This window comes from Paroedura picta, chromosome 15 (genome assembly GCF_049243985.1).
Source record: "Paroedura picta isolate Pp20150507F chromosome 15, Ppicta_v3.0, whole genome shotgun sequence".
NCBI classification, from domain to species: domain Eukaryota; kingdom Metazoa; phylum Chordata; class Lepidosauria; order Squamata; family Gekkonidae; genus Paroedura; species Paroedura picta.
Genome location: NC_135383.1, coordinates 24988189 through 25004361, shown reverse-complemented (window position 1 = coordinate 25004361; position 16173 = coordinate 24988189). Strand labels below are relative to the sequence as shown.

Here is a 16173-nt window from a genome sequence, read left to right as displayed (position 1 = left end):
CAGCCACGGAAGCTTCCTGCAAGCAAAAGGTTGCCCCTTTATAGGTGATAGTGGTGTCGCGGGCTCTAATCTGGAAAACGGGGTTTGATTCCCGACTCCTCTTCCACATGCAGCCAGCTAGGTGATCTTGGGCCAGGCCCAGTTCTCCCAGAGCTCTCCCAGCCTCACCTCCGTCACAAGGCTTCTGTGGTGGGGAGAGTAATCTCAGGGCTCTCTCAGCCTCCCCCCCCCCTCAGGGTGTCTGTTGTGGGGAGAGGAAAGGAAGGGCGATTGGAAGCCACTTTGAGCCTCCATTGGGGAGAGAAAAGCAGCACATAAGAACCAACTCTCCTTATTCTTCAGTAATCTCAGGGCTCTCTCAGCTTCCCACCCCCCCAGGGTGTCTGTTGTGGGGAGAGGAAAGGGAGGGCGATTGGAAGCCACTTTGAGCCTCCATTGGGGAGAGAAAAGCGGCATATAAGAACCAACTCTCCTTATTCTTCAGTAATCTCAGGGCTCTCTCAGCCTCCCACCCCCCCAGGGTGTCTGTTGTGGGGAGAGGAAAGGGAGGGCGATGGGAAGCCGCTTTGAGGCTCCTCCGGGTAATAAAGAGCACGGTACAAACTTCCCAGCTTCTTCTCTGATCATAGAAAAGGGGCCTTGGTTCAGTGGCAGAGCTTTTTTCTTTTGCCCTCCTGAACCTCCTGCCCATCAGCATCATGGGAAGCCCTCCAGTTCAAGTCTTTGGGGGTGGGAGAAGAAATTCTCTGTCCTCTTTCCCCCCCCTGAACACGCGAAGCTGCGTGACGACCCTGTTTGCATCCCTGTCAGTCTTCTCTACACAGACGGACAGACAGTGGGATTGAACCTGGGCTCTCCTGCTTGCCAAACAGATGCTTTTACTCTGAGCCAAAAACATGCAAAGAAAGACACCTTATGTCAAATCCTCAAAGTCCGTCTTGTCTCCTCGGACTAGCAGCACCTCCCCAGGATCTCACACAGAGGTCCTTGACAACACCTAGGATCTGGCCCTTTTGAACTGGAGATGCTGGGGATTGAACTTGTGTGAGGCGGGAGGGTGGATTAGAAGGACCCACCCTGGTCTGACCCAGCAGGGCTCTTCTGGTATTCTTATGAAGGCCTTGGCCTCTCTGCCCTGTTGCTGGCCCTCCAGAGGAAGTGGCTGGCCACATTTGAGACAGGAGGTTGGACTGGAGGGACCCTCCCTGGTCTGACCCAACAGGGCTCTTCTGGTATTCTTATGAAGGCCTTGGCCTCTCTGCCCTGTTGGTGGCCCTCCAGAGGAACCGGCTGGCCACAGTTGAGACAGGAGGCTGGACTGGAGGGACCCTCCCTGGTCTGACCCAGCAGGGCTCCTCTGGTATTCCTATGAAGGCCTTGGCCTCTCTGCCCTGTTGCTGGCCCTCCAGAGGAACTGGCTGGCCACAGTTGAGACAGGAGGCTGGACCTGATGGACCCTCCCTGGTCTGACCCAGCAGGGCTCTTCTGGTATTCCTATGAAGGCCTTGGCCTCTCTGCCCTGTTGCTGGCCCTCCAGAGGAACCGGCTGGCCACATTTGAGACAGGAGGCTGGACTGGAGGGACCCTCCCTGGTCTAACCCAACAGGGCTCTTCTGGTATTCTTATGAAGGCCTTGGCCTCTCTGCCCTGTTGCTGGCCCTCCAGAGGAACCGGCTGGCCACAGTTGAGACAGGAGGCTGGACTGGAGGGACCCTCCCTGGTCTGACCCAGCAGGGCTCCTCTGGTATTCCTATGAAGGCCTTGGCCTCTCTGCCCTGTTGCTGGCCCTCCAGAGGAACCGGCTGGCCACAGTTGAGACAGGAGGCTGGACTGGAGGGACCCTCCCTGGTCTGACCCAACAGGGCTCTTCTGGTATTCTTATGAAGGCCTTGGCCTCTCTGCCCTGTTGCTGGCCCTCCAGAGGAACCGGCTGGCCACAGTTGAGACAGGAGGCTGGACTGGAGGGACCCTCCCTGGTCTGACCCAGCAGGGCTCTTCTGGTATTCTTATGAAGGCCTTGGCCTCTCTGCCCTGTTGCTGGCCCTCCAGAGGAACCGGCTGGCCACAGTTGAGACAGGAGGCTGGACTGGAGGGACCCTCCCTGGTCTGACCCAGCAGGGCTCCTCTGGTATTCCTATGAAGGCCTTGGCCTCTCTGCCCTGTTGCTGGCCCTCCAGAGGAACCGGCTGGCCACAGTTGAGACAGGAGGCTGACCTGAAGGGACGCTCCCTGGTCTGACCCAGCAGGGCTCTTCTGGTATTCTTATGAAGGCCTTGGCCTCTCTGCCCTGTTGCTGGCCCTCCAGAGAAACCGGATGGCCACAGTTGAGACAGGAGGCTGGACTGGAGGGACCCTCCCTGGTCTGACCCAGCAGGGCTCTTCTGGTATTCTTATGAAGGCCTTGGCCTCTCTGCCCTGTTGTTGGCCCTCCAGAGGAACTGGCTGGCCACAGTTGAGACAGGAGGCTGGACCTGATGGACCCTCCCTGGTCTGACCCAACAGGGCTCTTATCAGCGGAACTCCAGCTCATCTCCAGTCTAGAGAGGTTAATTCCCCCGAAGGAAAGGGATGCTTTGGAGGGAGGACACTGTGTCCTTGTCCCCTACTGAGGTCCCTGTCCTACCCAGCCTCCATCCCCAGATCTCCAGGAGTTTCCCACCTGAATCCGGCTCATTCCCTGCTTGTGGCCAAGGGGAAGGTGGGCATCCGGACACCCTTTTACGTTTGGGTTTGCAGTGAACCCCTCTCTTACCCATTGACCATTTTGCTCAGGATGCGAGAAGGGGGGCACCCTCTGGGGTCACCGATTCCAAGCGGAGCTGCTCAACGGACAACAGGAAGCGACCAAGGAAGCCAACAAGGGAGCTCTGCCGATATGGAGGTCGTCAAAGCGCTAATGCTGTAGAAGGGAAGGACTATGGCGGTTGGTGATGTCACAGGGGGCGGAGCTATTCAAATAGGGCCACCAACGGACTTTCCCAGGCTGATCAGGAGAGCTTAAGAGCCTCAGGAGAGCCCTGCTGGGCCAGACCAGGGAGGGCCCATCCAGTCTCCAGCAGGGGCCAACCAGGTCCTTTGCAGGTCCAGCAACAGGGAATAAAGGCTGAGGTTGCCTCCTGGTTCTGGGATGCAGAGGTTGCGTGCTTCCCCTCAGTCACTACTCCTTCGGGTTGTGAAAAGCAGGGTATAAACACCCCACTCTTCTTCGTCATCTTCTGTAATGTGCCTGATTCAACACCACATGAGGGATATACAACGGGGGACATCGGAGGAGATACGCAGTTAGCATATTCCTGGTATTTTTCAAATCCTGTGTCCTGATTGGCTCAACCGGGAGGAGGGGGAGAGCTGCTCCCCTGACAAGTCACCCCAATGGGGGAACACGGCACCCCCCGCCACCCCCCGCCCTTCTTCCGCCCTTGTTTGACTTGAAGCCAGTCTTCTTCCTGGGGCAAGACCAGCCTTGCAATCCACCAAACACAAAGGCTGGATCCCATCTCCACTGGAAGAGGAATGACCTGCAGTCCAGAGGGGGGCATGGACCCCTTACGTGCAGGTCTGGCCCCGTCACACGCGCTGTAATTCACCCGATCTACTGACATGAATTAAATAAAGAATTTTATTATTAATGTTCTTCTGATATTCTTTCCCTGCCCCCACCATTATCAAAGCAAGAAGAGGGGTAAATGTATTTTTAACCCCCAGCATGAGGAAAGAATTTATTTAGTGCTCAAATGGGCATTTCTTCCAAGAATCCCTGCAGACTGAGATTCACCACAACTTCAGCCCAGCCCAGAAAATTTGCTGCATCCGCGACTTCTGGATCCCCCCAAAGCACCAAAATGGGTCCAGAAATCTTTTTAAAAAATCAAGTCTCCTCTAAGCAGGTTGAGATTGCAGCTGTGGTTCTTCCAGCTCCGCTTGACCCTCAACCGCCAAAAGCCAGGGGAAAGCAGCCCCCATCTCAGTCCCAATTAAATACATTGAGTTGCCAAGGAATTTCTGCTTTGAACCCCAATCTGTGCTTGTACATCAAGATCTTTCCACACCGCTGCGGAAAACCCTCGATGGTGGAACTTGGTCGGTGGCAGACGCCTGCTGCTCCATCACCCCAGCAAGGGAGCGGCCCACCCGGTTCCCTCCTTCTCAACAGGTCCACGTCTTTGTTCGTGTTTCCCCAGGAGGATCCCACCCATCCTGTCCCCAGCCTGGCAGGAGAGCTCCAAGGACAGGGACGCTGTCCCTGGACTCCTCTCCCCCTCCTGAATTAGGGGGCCTCAGTCTGGGGACGCTGCAGGCAGAAGCCACAGCCCCATGCCCACCCAGGGATGCTTTCCACCTGGCAGGAGCCACGTGTCTCCAAGCGGATCGGGGCCTGAGGGGGCCCACTAGGTGGAGTGTGAAGCCTGATTTCACCACAAGTCCCAAGGAAATGTAAAGTCAGGGTTTGACACAGAGAGTGAGGATCCTACTTGAATCACAAAGCGGCGTTTTCCACCTGTGACAAATCTAGCACTTCTTGGACACCATTTCCAAGACGGCAAAACCTGACAGGTGGATTTTGAAGCACAAAAGAAAAACGGGTTCTGGTATAGAAACACTCCCGTCCCCAAACCCAGCAGTGGATTCTTCTCAGAAAGGACAGGACTGCGAATCCAGCAGCTGGCAACAAGGGGAGCCCTTCTGTGCTCGGACACCCCACAAGGGCCTCCCCTCCTCTCTCTGCCTGTCTCAGCTTCCTTCTCCTTCTCAGGGGGCCCCACGATCTGCAGGCAGCAGTCGGCAAACCCTACAAACAGGGGCTCTTGCGTGGACTGCCTCAGGAGGGCGCTCTGGGGCCACGGTGAGAAGCAGTTGCCGGAGGTGAGCTTGAGGAGGAGGCCTGGGAGTTCTCTGTGGGGAATAGAGAAAGAAAAGATGCGAGTTCTGATCCCGAGGCTGCGATAGCTCTGAGGGCCGACCTACCCTTGGCTCAGGCCGACAGAGCTTGCTGTGTCTTTTAATGCCCAGATCAAGCTAAATGCCTTTATATCGGTGCAGAGTTTGGCTGCTGGATATTGCTTCATTCAGCTCTACCATGACTCAAATGATTACATGACAGAACATCTGAAATCGGGACTTTTTTGAGAACAAGCTGCACAATCTCAAACATGGCTGGGTTGAGCCACTACCTTTTGTTCTTGCTGGGCTCTAAGAAACTTTGGGTTGTGTGATCACTTACAGCAGCAACACAATATTTATTAGCAGTATACAAGACTACAACCTCTGCGGGTATCCAGGGGTACCCTGGAAAGTGGGCAGGGGGTATCTATCTGGAACCAAAAAAAAGCCCTGGTTCTGTCTCTGCTGCAGATTTCATCCCTTGAAAGTGCAGGCTGCACGCTTCCCCTTATAACTCTGCAAGAAAAGAGATCCTTTTGTCAAAGATGCTCAGGATTCAACCTGGGACCCTTCACTGTACTTTTCCGCCCAAAATGTGTCCCCTGCCCACAATCTGTCCTCTAGTTCTTAAGAACAGAACTGTGTATTTCTATCATAATATATATCTTTAACCGCTCCTGCGGAGCGGATAAAATAATAGACTAAGGGCCCTGAGGGCGGGCCCACTCCGGGATGAGGAAGGGTGCCCATTGGCCCCCTCCCCTGGACTGACAAGCGGCGGGCCCAATCCTGCCTCCCGATTGGGCCCTGCGCTTGTCAGTCCAGCTCCAAACTGCCAATCAGCAGCTGCATGCAGCTGCGTGCAGCTGCTAGCCGCCCTGCCTGAGGACCCATCCGGCAGGCTTAAAAAGACCCTCACACTTCTTGCCAATTCCCTCTCTAAGATACAGGGACACGTGGACAAAGGGAGCCATTTCTCACAAAAGGTCCTCCCCTGCCACAAGTCTGGTTAGTCTTTAAGGTGATCCTGGGCTGATTCCGCACTTACTTTGTTTTTTCCATTGGGGATCCTGTTGAATTTAAATCGATTTGAACTCGGGTCTTCCTCTATTCCTCGGATTTGAAACAGAAAGTGTTCTGGACTTGATTGGGGAAGCTCAGAGTGGGGAGGGGAGTCAAGCACAGCAGGAGTCTCTTTTCTTGAAGGGGGAGACAGCAGAGGAGGGGAGAATAAATCCAAGAGGCAAATCTCTGCTGAGAGAAGTTAGGTCTTCTGGAGTAGTGATCCCCAACCTGTGGGCTGCGGACCACATATGGTCCGTCGACTAACTGGAGGTGGGCCGCGAAGGACGCCTTCTCCCCCCCCCCCCCGGCCCTTCATCCACGATCCAGCAGCCGCACATGGGATTATCTCGTTGCAGAGAAACAAGCTCAGGGTTCCCATTGATTTGTCATTGTCATGAGTTAAAATTTCCATGAAAATAAAATGTTCCTTATGTTCATTGTTTTTTTTTTTATAAAGTTTTTATTTTTATTTTCCAAAATTAAAGACAGTAAGATATATGCAATCTATGTTGTCAATACAGAAAAAAGAGGACTATGCTCTTCATTTAATACATTTGGTTCCCTGTTTCAATCCCCTTTGTGTTATTTTTTTAGATAGTTCAGGTAAGGGCCCCATTGTTCTTGAAAGGCCTCTTCTGTTTTTCCATTAATTATCAGTGTCAGTTTAGCCATCTTGGCAAAGTCAGCTAGTTTATTCAGCCAGTCTTCTGTCGAGGGTAGTTCTTGCGTTTTCCATTTCTTGGCCAATTCTAGTCTTGCTGCCGTCGTCACGTAGAAGAAGAAGCTCTGTGTGTGGGTTGGGAGGCACTGAGGAGGAACACTTAATAACATAGCTTCAGCTTTCATAGGGAATCTAAGACCCCACATTTTCTGCATAATAGTATGTATTTTTGCCCAAAACTTATAAACTTTTTCACATCTCCACCTTATGTTCATTGTTGTGGTGTGTCTGTATGTTATTTGGAAGGGATGTTTAAACATTACCATAGCGACCAGAGTCAGAGAGCGTTAGGGCAGTGGGCCTCAGTAAAATTGTCAAGCGTTGAGTGGTCCCCGGTGATAAAAAGGTTGGGGACCACTGTTCTGGAGCACAGTCACTTTAAAAGAAGCCTTGTAACCGGGGACCAGGAAGTCTTTGAACTGACATCCTGGCCAATAAGGGAGATCTGATTCCCTACAGCATGGGAGGCACGAGGCAGGAAGTTAATTTGCAAAAAGCAGAAATCTGCACACTTCCTGATGGCGATTTTTGAAATATCGAGGCTTATATCCACTTCTGGATATTGCGGGGGAAAGGTAGGGTCACTCCTGATCAATCATATATGTTGCAGAGGGAAAATTTAAAGTGTCCAGTATCAAAATGCAAATACAATTCAGTGTAGACAGGAGGGATTCATACGAACTGGGAGCAGGTAAAAAGCCCCCTGCAGACTACACCCTGGACTCTGGCTCTTTTCCTGTATCTGTACAAACATCACACCACTTATGTCCAAGATCTGCCCATCCCAAATCATTTCAAGCATCCTTTGCATTAATTAATAATAAACATATAATTTTATTATCTAAAACTATCAACAATAATTTTCTAAAACTATGAATATTTTTTTCTAAAACTATTAACAATAATTTTCTAAAACTATGAACAGTAATGTTATATAACTATGAACAATAATTTTTAAACTAGGGACAATTTTTCTAAAACTATGAATAATAATTATTAAAAACTATATACAATTCTAATATCTAATTACAATATCTATATATCTAATATATCTAATATCTAATATCTAATCACAATATCTAATGTCTATATACAATTCTACTAATATCCACGATGATTCCACTATGGCAGGAAGAATTTTCTGAGTCTTCCACAGCAGCTCCTCTGAAGGATGTCAGATGATGCATCTCTGGCCATGGCTTGCATCACCAGGGGGACCAGGTCCGTGGTATTCGGCTCAGGGTCGCTTTTCACCAAGTTGACGACTAGAAGGAGAGGAGAGAAAAGTCAGAGGGAGGCCGGGCTTTGAGAGGGCAAAGGGTACAGGAGAGAGGGCGGGGATGGGGAGGGAACAGGACAGGTGAGCCAGAGAAGATGGGGAGGCAGATGGTAAGGGTTGCCAACTCCAGGTTGGGAAATACCTGGGGACTTTGGGGGTGGAGTTGAGAGTGGGCGGGGTTTGGGGCAGGGAGCGACCTCAGTGGAGGCTAATGCTAAGGAGTCTGCCCTCTCAAGCAGTCATGAGCGCTAGCCCTACAACTGGCTCTCATGTTGTGTAAGGCTAACAACCTCCAGGCCAAGTCTGGAGATCTGCCGGTATTACAGCCTCTATACAGACTACAGAGATCATAGAATACTAGAGCAGGGATCTCCTGGGTCATCTAGTCCAACCCCCTGCGTTCTGCAGGACTTTCACAACCCTATCGCTCATCCACTGTCACCTGCCACCCCCTTGGACCTTCGCAGAATCAGCCTCTCCATCAGATATCTATCCAGCTTCTCTTTAAAAATCTCCAAAAATGGAGAACCTATGACCTCCTGAGGAAGCCCACTGAGAAACCGCTCTAACTGTCAGGAACTTCTTCCTGATGTTTAGACAGAATTTCTTTTGCATTAATTTCATCCCATTGGTTCTGGTCCGTCCCTCCGGGGCAAGAGAGAACAACTCTGTTCCATCCTCTAAATGGCAGCCTTTTAAATGCTTCAAGATGGTTATCAGATCCCCTCTCAGTTGTCTCCTCTCCAGGCTAAACAGACCAAGCTCCCCCAGCCTTTCTTCATTCATCTTGGTCTCCAAACCCCTCACTATCTTTGTTGCCCTCCTCTGGACACGCTCCAGTTTGTCTACATCCCTTTTCAACTGTGAAACCCCAGGGCCATTTCGCACGGCTTCAAAGTAGCAGGATGGTTGCCAATTGGAAACGCTACAAATTTGCCATAACCCACGACGTCGTACACAATCTGCAACAGTCCTGCAACCGACCCGCAAAAAGCGCTTCGTTGTAGCGCTTCTAGGGGAATCCAGAAAAGTGGATTCACCCTCCGGATAGCGATACACTCCTGCAACCAATCTGCATCAGTAGCGCCACAGACTTGTGCGTTACCATTGTTGCGGTTTCTTCAAAGTCCCTCCTCCCGAGCCTTTCCTCCTAACTTCCGGCGAACTGTCCGCCATTTTTTTTCTCCGAGCGAGCGGGGATCTACGAGGCAACGAGACAGCGACTGGCTTTCAAGCACGATCACTTTCTGAAATTCTGCCCGGACACCACAATAGTTTTTCAAAAGCACAGTGGCACACACCGTCACGTTCCAAACATTTGCCCAAAGCTTAAAACCCCGTCTACCTTAGGCCAGTACTAGTGGAGTCAACGTACGGGGATCATTTTTAAAAACTTTCCTCTGAGCGTGCCAACGAACGTTCGCCGCTCGCAGTCTCCTGTTTAGATTACTGGGGTTCAATAGATATGATTCGAGGTGATTTCATGAGGGGCGGTTTATGTGTAGTGGGTCTTTGTGTGGTTCTGGGTGCGTGGTTGTGCTTGGGTGCGGACAACCCCTTCCATCGGCGGCTAGACCTCCGGCAAGCGGAGTCGCCGTCCGCCGTTCATTTTAAAAAACCTTCCGCTGAGCGTGCCAACGAACGTTCGCCAGTTACATGTCATTGATTTATGCTTTGGTTGGTGAATATTATTGGGGAACTGTCGCGTACCGCTGCAATTGCTCTTGGTTTTACACCGGCATGCGTTTTTGTAATGGCGGACATCTCACTAAAATGGCTCCCGCTGCATGTTCAAACTGCTCTTCCCGCGTGTGGACGAATCAGCGCATGCGAGAAGTCAAACAAAAGGCGGTAATCTGGCCATTAGGAGCAGATCCTGTTCCCGCGCGAGGAGTTTTGAACGTGACATGTGACCTAATGTGGCCAATGCGCGTGTCCCCTACTGCCCTCTACCAATCAGGAGCCGGCTAGTCCCTTTGTCTTTGTGTGCGGGAAGGTATATGATCCGTTGCACCCTGCACCTCGCACCACCATTTTGCTCAGCTACTAGCGAAAGCACCATGGAATCCTCTTCGCAAGCCTCGTCCGTCCCTGCAACCGGCCGTGGCCCAACTTGGAGGGACGCTGAGATCAGGGACCTGATCGCGATTTTCTCGGAAGAGAAAATCCAGGACGCCTTCCAGTCCTCTCACAGGAATAGGGAGGTCTTCGAGCAAGTGGCCATAAAGATGCGTGCCCTGGGCCACAACAGGACTGGCCTTGAATGCCGGTCGAAAACCAAAACGATGCGGGCGGAGTACATGAGAGCCGTGAACCATAACAAGGGTTCCGGCAACGAAAAGGTGACCTGCCCCTACTTCGAGGAGCAGCGCCAGCTGTACGGAGACGGGGAAGGAGCCGGCAGGCCGAAGCGCGTCGGGAGGAGCCTTAAGGTGGTTCGGAAGCCGGCTGCCCCGGTCGACGAACCACCCGCTGAGGAGGATCCCGGCGATCCTCCAGAGGAGGTTCCTGAGCAAACGCCCCTTGCCTCCGGTAAGTAATTTTCTTTTTCTTTTATATTTTATTTTTTTTATATTTTATATTGAGCAAATGTGTGTTCTGACGTTTGGGAATCGTTTTCTCGTGTGTTCGTTGCAACGCATAATATGATAGGATGTTTGTGGATTGCTTTGGGTGGCTTTTTAAAACGGTTGTGTTTAACCAACAACCCAAACAGTTTTGCAGCATGCCTCAGCCATAGGCCTTCTGCAGCGCTCTAGCCACTACTTTGGGAGCTTGCTGTGTGGTTCAGGTTGTATGCTTGCTCCTTTTTCACTATTTTCTGCTCTTTTCCACAGAGACACAGATGCCTGGGACGGTGGTCCTCGAGTCCCCTGCAGCAGTAGCAGAGGACAGTGATTCTGGGGCGTCCACAAATGTTGGTAAGTATCAGTTGCAATAAGGGGGGGGGGGTTAACTGCTTTGTGCTTTTCTGTTTGTGCAGGGCAGCAGCACTGCCAAGAGACAGAAGATAGTCCCTCAACGTTGCTGCTTTAGGGTTTGAAGCTTGCTTTGCCACACTTTGGTCCTAAATCATGTTCTTTTTTCCCTTTTTTCAGATTTCATACCCGGGACACAGGAGGAGGAGGAGCGTGGGGTGGCTGGACCTCCTGCCGTGCGCAGGCGTATACAGATACAAGATGGTGAGCGTGCATGAACTGTTCCTTTCGAGCCATGGCTGCAGGGCAATGTCTGTGTGCAATAACTGTGTGCTTCCTTTTCATTTTTGTGCTCCCCTGGCATTGTTCTGAGTCTTGGTTTAACAATATGTAACCAAGAAAGGCCACCATGGGCAAACAAACAATAACCATGTGCTCCCCTGGCATTGTTCTGAGTCTTGGTTTAACAATATGTAACCAAGAAAGGCCACCATGTGCACCAGGGTGGGTTTTGACTGTCTCGTTGTTACTAACAGTTCTGTTTCTCTTTTTTTGCCAACAGAGGTCCTTTCAGAAGACGACGAGCCAGCTGGCTCACCACCCAGGGGTGCTCTCCCGGCTGAGGAGAGGCTGGCCAGGGAACGCGGCAGGCTGCGGCGCGTCTCCGTCCTGACTAGTGTGGGAGAAAGGATCCTGGAGCACTGCCAGGAGGAGTCCAGGCGTGCCGCTGCTGCAGACCAGGCGATGCTCTCCCTCGTGGCCCAGGAGGGCAAAAAATTCCGTGCCATCCTTAGAGACTCGAACAACTCACTACGCGAAAGCGTGGAGGAGGTTCGAATGATAAGGAGGCTGATGGAGAGGGCGGTCGCGGTTATGGAGGCGGCCACCCCTCCTCAGATTACAGTGCACGTCCCCCCCCCACCCACACCCCCCCACCACCTCCAGCACCCACCCCACCCACCCCCTCTCAGAATGCCGCGACCCAAACGAGAAGGAGGACTGTTCTGGGGAAGAGAGTCGTTAAACCCGCGGACAAGTTCTCCCCCTCCTAGTTTGGGCCAGTTTGTCTGGTTATCTGTGTTTGCTGTTGTCTGTTCAATAAAGTTTATGTTTTTGACTCTGTCTCTGTGTACCCTCTCTAGTGATTGTGCCTATTCTGGCACCGTTGTGTGGGTTGGAGGTTGGAGGGTGTTTTAAAGGTTAAAGGTGTTTTAGGAGTTTGGGGTGAAAGGTGTGCAAGGAGTCACACAGGAGTCTTTTTCAGGAAATTTAAAATAACATTTTATTTTCAGAAACAGTTCAACAGGGGAAAAAAACAAGGGAATGTAACTTGGACCCCCCCACCACCACCCCCACCCTCCAAGAAAGCCAACTGTGTTTTAACAAATTCAAATATTTAACAGGGATAGAAAAATGGGCAAAGTAACTGGGAACCCCCCCAACCCCCCCCACCCCAAAACACAAAAAGAAAACAAAACTTAGGTCCCACCGCTCCCCTCCCCAGCCCCTTCCATCTCCCTCACTCTCCTGCACAACCGTCCCATGGTCCCCCTAACTTTGCGGCGGAAGAGGTCTTCGTCCTCCTTCTTCTTAACTGTGTGGGGAGGGAGAAAAAGTACACATTAGTGCCACACATATTTTCCAATTTTTTTAGTTTACATGCATACACTTTTTGGTGGCCTTAGCCACAGTGTGAGAAGAGTTGGGCAGTGGGGAACATAACCTACGTTCTTCCGCCTCCCTCTGCTGCCTTTGCTGCTCTAACTCCCCTTTCAGGTCTGCCACTTCAGCCTCTAAGGCAGTCACCCTGGCCTCCATGGCACGCATCCTTGCCTCCATAGTTTCTGCTATAGAAATCAAACAAAGAATTTAATAACACTTCAAATGGAAGCATCACAGCAGGCTCCCATATTGCTCCATGGGGGTACACACACATGGGTCTCCCGCACAGACATAAAACTCTCACCTGCAGCCTGTCCTGAGGTGGAAGGTCCCTCTTCCTCCCCCTCCTCACGCTCAGGTGCTTTTGCCATCTTGGATGGTGATTGTGTGGCTGGGCAAAGAAAAAAAGAAATCATAATTAAAAGCACACAAACCAGAGATGAAACACAGCTGGTAGACACACCACAGTTAGAGTCAAAGCGCATAACCAAAGTGGTTCTACACAGTACTGGCGGGCTAAGTCAGAGGGGGTTGACAGCATCTAAATACTTTCTCGAATTTCATTGGGGACAGTAGGGGAAAGAGGCAGCTAGTCATGCCATGCATGTTTAAGGGCAAAACACAACGAGGGCAGCACTCACCCATATGCCTCCTCATTTCCAGGGGGGGCTTCCCAGCCTTCTCCCATATTTTCACCATCTGGTCGTGGAAGACCGTCCTCCCGCTTGGCTGCGGGACCCCCCCCCCCCCACTGTTCCAGACTGTTGAGGAAGTCCAGCTTCACTCGCTTAAATTTTGTCCGGACCTGCTCCCAGGTCCGGACATAGCCCCTCTCCCTCAGCTTTGATGCCAACACCAGGTAAGCACCCTTGGTGTGGCAGTGGGTGCTGGCCATAAGGCGGCCAACACTTTTCGATTGGAGCACCAGCTCCAGAAGTGCCTCAGCCTCGGCGCGCTGCCAGAAGGAGCCCTTCCGTGGCTTCGGCATCTTCGGAATGACGGTTAGGGAACGAACGTACGTTGCTCCGATCGACCACCCCTATTTTAAATGTATCAAAGCTGCCCACCAATAAAATTATTCCTTGGAACATAAGTGGATTGATCTTCCGGTTTGACAGGGGTCGCCAATACTTCCTGGCTACCCGCCTCCCCGAACTTTCCCCGTTCAGCGCTTCCGTATTGTGTGTGTCAATTTCAGTGGGGAGTTAGCATTTAGGGCTGTCAAAGTGCTTTTGGACCAGAGAATCCCCGTTTTTTTGCTGGCAAAGTACACAAACCGCACAAGACAAGGTTAAACAAAGAACACAAAACTTTATTCAACAACAGAGTGGGAAAAACAATTAAACACGCCTCCTGTTTCTGTAGATGTGGGTGGCTATGGCGTCCCGAACCTTGCACCCCTCAGCATAGATCCTTTTTCTCCTTGCTTCAGGGATGTCTTGAGTGTCCTCAAGGACTACAGGATCAGGTTCATCCACAGGGAAGGGGATGTTATGTCCCTTGTCCTCGCATATGTTGTGCAAAATGACACACGCGATGATCAGCGGAGTCACATTGTCTATATGCACATGGAGTCGGGACATCAGGCAACGGAACCGGGACTTCAGACGTCCAAAGGCACGCTCCACTACATTCCTTGCCCGGGAGTGACTGAGGTTGTAGTGGCTCTGCACGTCTGTCCTTGGCCGCTTGTAGGGAGTCATGAGCCAGCGTCGTAATGGGTAGGCTCCGTCACCGAGCACCAACGCTGGCACACGCACGCCCTCAATGGTGGCGGTGGGGTTTCCTGGAACAAAGACCCCTTCGTCCATGGCTTTCCTGAGGTTCGATTCCCTGAAAACAAGGGCATCATGCCTCCTGCCACTCCACCCCACCTCGGCATCGATAAACTGGCCGGAGAAGTCCACAGTTCCTTGCAGGAGAACAGAACAAAAGTCCTTCCTGTTACCGTACTCCTTTATGCTTCCCCCGGGGGCACGGATAGGGATGTGGCTTCCATCGATGGCCGCAAAACAATGCGGGAATCCAAGCCTGGCAAACCCGTCCATACTCTGGAATAAGGGAAATAAAAGAATATAAGCCATGGCATGTCAGCGTGGGGTGTATCGCGTCTTCGTTGCTGACCTGTCAAACAAGAAAAAAAATTTAAAGGGCAAAGGGGATCGAATGACACTCACCGCTCCAAGCCGTTCTCCGAGGCACACGACTTTGCTGAACAATTCCGCCTCCATGGCGAGGCAGAACTCCTTAAGGATATCGCCAACCGTAGTGACTCCGAGTCCGAATTGCTGGGCTACTGTCCGGAAGTACTGAGGGGTGGCCAAGTACCACAATGCGACCGCCACCCTTTTTTCCACTGGCACGGGGCGCCGCATGCCAGTGACTTGCCTCTCCATGCGTCCACGTAGAGCCTCCACGAGTTCAAAAAATGTCCCCCTAGACATTCTAAAGTTGGCAATCCAGTGGTCATCATCCCAGCGAGCCCACACAAAATTTTCCCACCAGTCAGAGGATCTTTCGTCCGCCCAGAAACGGGGGGGGAACCGGACCTCTGCCAGAGCTTGCCAGTGCCTCTTTGCCGCCATGGTTGCCCGTAGAGAACGTCTTGTGCTGCTGGTCATTGCTCTGGCAATACGTTCTCGGTATTCCTCTGAAGCAGCCCTCCTATGCTGCACAGTGGTGCGGATACGCTGGACCACCGCAATCATCTGAGCCAACAATTGAACAATAATCCTCTCCATTTCAACGTTATCCTGTGATGCAGGCAGTAGGCTACGCAAACAAAGAGAGGCTGACCGCGTGTCTGCCCAGGTGCATATAAGCAGGTAACCTGTGGGCGTGTACTGTGGGCGGGGATTAACCTATCAAACATATCAATGCATCAACCTCTGGTTCATAGAAAACAATAGAAAACACGTTCCAAGGGCGCCAATGATTTGACGATAACGCGTTGCTACGGGTTTTCCAGGGTTTTTTTTAAAAAAAGGGAACCCCGACAAGTCCAGCTTTAGGGTCGAGGTCAAAGGTGTGCCCGCAGTTTGATTGACGGGCACGGGAGGCCAGAAGCGCTAAAAAGGGACCTCCTTTGTAGCGAAAAGAGGGAGAACCGGAAGCCTGTGGGTTACGAAAGTGACGAGAAGTGAAAGTGCTAAATTCCGCAAAAACCGCAGCTGTGCGTTACGGGCACAGCTAGTTACATTTCGCTAGTTGAAGTAGCGATTTCGCTAACAGCAACCAAATAGCAACTTTGAGCTCTGTGCGAAATGGCCCCCAAAATGAACACAGGGTTCCAAGTGAGGCCGAACCAAAGCAGAATCAAGATCTGTTCTTCAGGAGACAATGGCTGCTTGGGACGGTGGACTCTAGGGCCTCATGACCCACGGAGATCCCTCCCCTCCCGTCCCCAGGCTCCACCCACAAATCTGCTGGAATTCCCCACCAGGAGCTGAGGCCACACACCCTGCTGAGGTTCTTGGCCTACAACAGCCCTCCCATTCCCAAGGTCCACTGACAAATCTGCACGAATCTCCCAACCCAGAGCAGGCCTCCCTGATGCCATGCTTCAGCCGTGCCCCCCACCAAGAGGTCCTCTAGTCCGTGTGGGAAGTCCAGGGGGCATGGCAACAGAACTGCAACTCACCAGTCGA

The 16173-nt window shown here is 51.8% G+C and overlaps 1 protein-coding gene across 1 annotated transcript; it reads left to right on the top strand.

Moving 5' to 3' along the window:
* Positions 1-10555: 10555 nt before the first annotated feature.
* LOC143824661 (uncharacterized) lies at positions 10556-12201 on the top strand. Its single transcript, XM_077312128.1, has 3 exons — positions 10556-10867; positions 11045-11128; positions 11427-12201. Exons 1-3 carry the CDS (start codon positions 10792-10794, stop codon positions 12059-12061), a joined length of 795 nt encoding a protein of 264 aa, XP_077168243.1. The 5' UTR covers positions 10556-10791; the 3' UTR covers positions 12062-12201.
* Positions 12202-16173: the final 3972 nt, after the last annotated feature.